Source organism: Triticum aestivum, chromosome 6A (assembly GCF_018294505.1).
Source record: "Triticum aestivum cultivar Chinese Spring chromosome 6A, IWGSC CS RefSeq v2.1, whole genome shotgun sequence".
Lineage (NCBI taxonomy): Eukaryota > Viridiplantae > Streptophyta > Magnoliopsida > Poales > Poaceae > Triticum > Triticum aestivum.
Window position 1 is genome coordinate 51,566,937 of NC_057809.1, and position 6,193 is coordinate 51,573,129.

Consider the following 6,193-nt stretch of genomic DNA (forward strand, 5'->3'; position numbering starts at 1 on the left):
ATCTTCATTTATTATTTTGTAGTACTCATTTTGCATTGAAAAGCGCTATGTGATGGTAACATATTATGTTACTTTATTTGTCTCTCTCATTTTTAATTACATGACACATCATCTATTTTACATGTGTGACATGTATGTTACTACTTATGTTACTCTCACTATGACTAGCTGCAAAACAACTACTTCCCCAGTTTCTAAATATTTGTGTTTTTAAAGATTTCAAATAAACTACCACGTATGAATGTATCTACACATATTTAGAGTGTAGATTCATTTATTAGTCAACTGTTAAAAATCTTTAAAAAGACAAATATTTAAAAATGGAGGAAATAGTAGTACATGGATCATGGTCCACCGCATTGAGTTCCCTAGACAAGTTAAATACTGGATCACATCACATGGGCGATATCTTGATACGAGCGTGACAGTACTATATGCTATGTCCCCGAGGAGTTTACCGTTTTTATATTTTTGGTGAGAGATGTAAGAGAGAGAGAGAGAGACGCGACGTGTTTCCGGCAAAAGCTGCTGCTTCTCCGGTAATTCACTTCTGAGCTCACGCTCAGCTGCACCCGCTCTTATGAAAAAAATTAAAATAAATATTAGAAAAATAAAAAATATGTGTGGTAAATAATTTGATGAGTAAGGTATGCTTTAATTTTCAAATTATTTGGACATCTGAGCAGCTCTCGGCAAAAAAGACAAATTCGAGGTCTGTAAAAATGTTTACTGTTCATGCATTGTTCTGACCCGATTTATCTTTTTCTCAGAGAGATCTCAGAAGTCCAAATGAGCTAAAATTTTGAGCGAACCTCACGTGATAAATTGTCTATCATGCAAAAAGATATTGGAATTTTTTTGATTTTTTTGTGATTTTTTTTCTGGACAGGTGCGGATGAGCCTGGACATCGAAACGCCGCGCTTTGCTCCAAAGATATTGAAGTACTACAAGCAAAAGATGCACGACGTTTCATCATCTAGAAACGACATTGAAGTACAACGCAAAAGATGCACGACGTTTCATCATCTAGACTTATGGCAGGGCGTACAACATGCCAAGACGTCGTGACGAAGATCACCAACGCAACGAACAAGAGAAAGAAATTTCGGGTTACCCACCCGATCAGACATTGCCACCTCATGTTGTAATAACTTCACTTCTGTAAGATTAGTGGGGTGGTGTCTTCTCCGGGACTCCGGCGAGCCATCAACTCATCCATCAGCCTCCCAACGTCACCGTACGAAGATCCGCCCTTCTCCATGGCGCTCCTTGCTTTCACACTGAGGTCTTTGGCCTTCTTCCGTACGGCGTCGCCCTCCTCGCCGCTCCCCATCAGCCTCCCGATGGATCCAGCGATCACCTCGCCGCCGATCACCTCATGGCCCTCTAGAGGCGACGCGTAGTCCCTAGCGCCGATGCTGACGCCCACCTTGAGCACCTCCACGATGAGCTTCTCGTTGTAGAACTGGTCCGCGTACCGCGGCCACGTGACCATCGGCACGCCGGCGCTCACGGCCTCCAGCGCCGAGTTCCAGCCGCAGTGCGTCATGAACCCGCCGAGGGCCGGGTGGTTGAGGATGAGCGTCTGCGGCGCCCAGCCTCGGATGATGAAGCCACGGTCGCCGCGTGCCATCAGCTCCGCGAAGCCCACAGGCATCCACTCTGACCCGTCGGTGCCTGTGCCGGAGCTGATGACCCACACGAAGTCCTTGCCGGAGAGGTCCAGGCCGCGGGCGAGCTCCCGCAGCTCGGCCGGCGAGAAACTAGTGAACGTGCCGAAGGAGACGTACGCCACCGAGCCGGCCGGCTTTGCGTCCATCCACCGCAGGCAGCCCTCTGTGACGTGTGCCTTAGTGTTGTCGGGCCGGCCTCTCTTAGCCATGTCTTTGCTTGCGAGCGCGACCGGCCCCAGGAGCCACGCACGACGGCGGAGCGTCGTGCGGAAGTGCTCGACGTAGTCCGGCTCCAGCTCGTGGAAGCTATTGAACACTTCGCCGAAGCTCCTCTGGTCCGCGGCGTCGTTGTCCTTGTGGAATGCCCACATCGCCGGGCGCTTTCTGGGATCCATCATCTGGCTCCGCCTCAGCTGGACACGGTGCGGCAGCCCCGGCAGAGAGACCAGCCGGGCGTCGTCATCAGGATCGTCGTCGGGGTTGGTGGTCGTCTCCAGCGGGTTGTTGCGCAGCATGGTCTCGCTGCAGCACCGGGCGAACACGCTGCTGCCGAGGAACACGAGACGCGGGACGCCGTGCTCCGCGGCGGCGTCCGCGGACCAGCTGAAGAAGCTGTCGGACACGACGGCGTCGGGGCGGTTGGCAGCCATGAACCGGTCGAAGGGCTCGCGGAGCAGCTGCACGGCCTGGATGAACTTGAGCGGGTACTCGGCTCCGTGGGCTGGAGTAAGGGACATGAGGTTCTCCATGCCTGGCGGGAGCCCGACGTCGGGGAAAGGCACGACGGAGACGTCGACTGCAGGGGAAGGGGAGTCGGTGCCGTGGCAGTTGGAGTCGTTGGCGCGGTCGACGGCCGGACGGATGATGTCGGCGTTGACGGGCGTGGTGAGGATGGTGCACCTCGCGCCGCGAGCGGAGAATATCGCGGCCATGTCGACGACCGGAATGAGGTGCCCGGGGGCGAAGAACGGGAGGAAGAGGATGTGCAGGGGTAGGGGGTGCTGCCGCTGCTCATCCCTGGTAGCCATGGATGCGTGCTCTGTCGATGGAGTTCTAATATTCTTTTTGGGTGGTCGTACTACATTTGGTACTGCTAGCTAGACTGGAGGAGCTGAGGAGGGAGACTGGAGAAGAGTTGAAGCAGATCGATCGAGCAACACTGCTGGCCACGCGCGTCTCACATGGTATTATTGGAGTTGTTATTATGGAGGGACAGTGCATTTAAAAGGTCGAAATGAATGGGCTGTGTGATTTTCAGAGTTGCTGGTGAACATCTCTGAACCGCTGGATCAGGATAGTCTCAGTGGGAGTAACTTAGTTAGTACCATAACCCATTTTAAGAAATTTTTGCTTATGTAACATGTTGTTAATGAGAAGAGAGATGTTTAGAGTAACATAATATGTTACTGTAACATAGCGTTTTCCGAGAAAGGACGAGTCTACAATCTAATAAATGAATCCATCTATGGCACTAATATTATGTTACTTTACACTATAAAGATAGTAACTTAGACTAGTGTCATATGCATGGGACGTGAACTAAGAGCACTCAGCGACCACACTCATTGAAATCTCACCGCTGCTTTGTTGTATAGGAATCAGTGCATAATTGAATGAAACGAATAGATGTTGTTCAATACACCGCACCATCCTAGAAGCACAATGTGCCTGTTTGTTAGCATTAAATGCACAAAAGAACTGACAAGTCAGTACATAGACCATGAGGCGGTGCGGCCATGGCACCGAGGCATATCGGCGAGCTGCGGCTCCACCTCTGCCGAAACGGATGGGCACCACCATGAGACAAGTACCGCGTGCTTCTGACGTGAAGAGGACTCGTGAACCAGATGCTGGCCATGGCAATCTGCTTATGTGAGTGCAAAGAGAGAGAGAGAGAGAAGAGAATGCAGCTGCAGAACTCCGACACGAAGAGCTCGGGCGAGTCTACATCGGTGAGACTGGACCTAGTGATTCTTCTCTATGGAGCGAGTTGTATTTCTGGATCATAGCATGTTTTTTGTGACGTTGGGGAAGAGGAACAGTGGCCTCGTTTGGGCTCGAGAGAAAACAAACAGTAGAGAGAGAGAGAGAGAGAGAGAGAGAGAGAGAGAGAGAGAAGGCTGCCCGGACTCTCCTGCAAGGCATTCTGGGCACTCCTGGCTGCTACAAGAACACAAGACATGGTGCTAGCCTCCAGGAGCATGTGGTGTCACTCGTTCAGGGCGTGAAAAAAAACGTAATCCAAAAATCAAAACCTTGCGCAGGATAATGCAAACTCGGACCACGGGGCCTCGGTGTCGTGCAGGATGCGGCAAGCTTTATCATCGACGACACAGTCTTTCTACTCGCTGGTCGTGAGGACACAAGACTTGGTGTCGGCGGAGGTGGTGTCGATGGACGTGGTTGCAGAGGACGGAACAAAGCTCATGCTTCCTTGGTTTGTTCGCCGTCCTCCTAGTTCCTTCTGGATTTGTTTCAACATCCACGTTGCTGAACAAGTACAATAAGAGCGAGAAGAGGAAGACCCATAAAAGAAGCGAGATGAAGAATAACATGACGAACACTTGGTGTCTTGGTGAGGATTCTTTAGGAGCTAATGGGGAAGAACAAGGCGTCGGGAGAAGACATGGGGTGGGTGGGAGGATGGGGACCAAATGCATTGAATGGATGTAGTTGGCCGCTGTTAGTTGAGGTGGATAGGCCCTGGCTGCCGCACACTAGTGAGTACGGAACCACGTGAAATTAAAGACTGATATACGCCAAAGCAAATGAGAATACATGATGATAAGTTTGCAGTACGACGTAGCTAATATAGTGGTTGAGGATCCCAAGACAAATGGATAGATAGGATTCCAGTGGGGAGCGTCGCCGTGTGCTCCTATGCACTTTCGCATATGCATCGCACTAGTATAAGTTACTCCTCACTATGACCAGCTTTAGGGTACGAATCATGGTTTTGAATAGCACGCTATAACACGCCGCTAATATAGCGTTAATAAGAGAATCTGAGCTAAAAGATTTTGGGTCAATCACATGAACAAGCATTTTAAATAGTGATATAGCATTTAGAGGAGGTCCACCGTCGAGAGGCATATGTTGAAATATATTACCCGCCTCTTTTCATCAGTTCGGATTTTTGAAGCAATTGATTGAAGCATAAATTCAATACGGTATCAAAGCCAAAAGGTTAAGTTCAAGATCCTGCCGGCGTAATATAACTTTTTTGCGGGCTACATCAATCCAACATCTAAAAACTAAAATATATTACCTGCCTCTCTTCATTTGTTCGAACTTTTGGAGCAACTCGCTGGAGCATGAATTCAATAGCATAGCGGAGACCGAGCGCCAACTGCTCACCCGCGATGCCGCTTCCATCCGTATGCTTCTCGCCAATGTCGAGCACCAACTCGGCGCACTCCGGGTCCATGCCGACCCGCTCGAGGTGCCATCGTGAGCGAAGGCCAAGTGTTGCCTACTTGCCCGCACTGCCTCAATGTGGCGTTGGGCCTGCCTTCCTACGCTACTCGTTGTCGCGATGAGCACCAAGTCACCACGCTCCGGGTGAACGCAAAACCGACAAGGACGCCGACCGAGGTGAGTCACCATTGATTCCCTTCTACCACCTCCATCCTTCTCCCTCAACGATGCTTTTCCCCACGCCAAGCTCGCGTTGCTTTGTTCTTCTTAACCTCTCCATTGGCATTCAACAGGAGAAGCACCGGCCAAGGGCCAACGCTGCAAAGAAGGACGAGGATGTCGAGCTCGGTTCGCCCCTCTGCTAGATCGCACCCCATTGTCCTTCATGCTCATCCTCATCGGCGCTCAAAAGGAGAAGCACTATTGACGCTAAATAGGAGAAGCACAACTGCCTTGCGCTGAGGTGGTCTATTTGCTCTGTCAATGGGCGGGATGCTTATGTTATTGGATCATTTTGTAGCATATTTTGATTCATGGCAACCTGAATCATAGCAAGGAGGTTACTATTTTTGGGAAAAACAAAATGTAGGAAAGTTTTTTTTTGAGCATCAGTACAGACACAAGCGCTTATATACACGCGCATACCCTCACCCCTATGAACGCATACACGCACACCCTACCCTTATGAGCACCTCCGAGAGACTGAGCCGGCATATCATCTTGAGATTTACGAAGTCACCGTAGGCGCCTCGTCGTCGACGGGAATGTCTCCTCCCACTGAAAGCGCATCGCCGGAAATCCTGAAATAAATCTAGGAATAATGCGAGCACCAGAATTTGAACCCTGGTGGGTTGGGGATACCACTGTTCATCTAACTAACTCAACCACAGGTTGATTCGCCAAAATGTAGCAAAGTTGACATGGCAAACAAGTTTGAAAAAGTGGCACGGGTGACATCTTAATAAGCCTGGCAAAAACGGCATTATGGTAAAGCAACATGCAAATTGTAAATTGCGGCCACGGGAATGTTATATGTGACGTCCGAAACTGTCGCAAAGGACAAAAAGAACAAATAGATTGGGGGGGGGGGGGGGGGGGCAAG

The 6,193-nt window shown here is 50.1% G+C and overlaps 1 protein-coding gene across 1 annotated transcript; it reads right to left on the reverse strand.

Moving 5' to 3' along the window:
- Nucleotides 1-825: 825 nt before the first annotated feature.
- LOC123131950 (scopoletin glucosyltransferase) lies at nt 826-2,843 on the reverse strand. Its single transcript, XM_044551683.1, has one exon. The coding sequence runs from the start codon at nt 2,700-2,702 to the stop codon at nt 1,155-1,157; it is 1,548 nt and encodes a 515-aa protein (XP_044407618.1). The 5' UTR covers nt 2,703-2,843; the 3' UTR covers nt 826-1,154.
- Between the last annotated feature and the right edge of the window lie 3,350 nt (nt 2,844-6,193).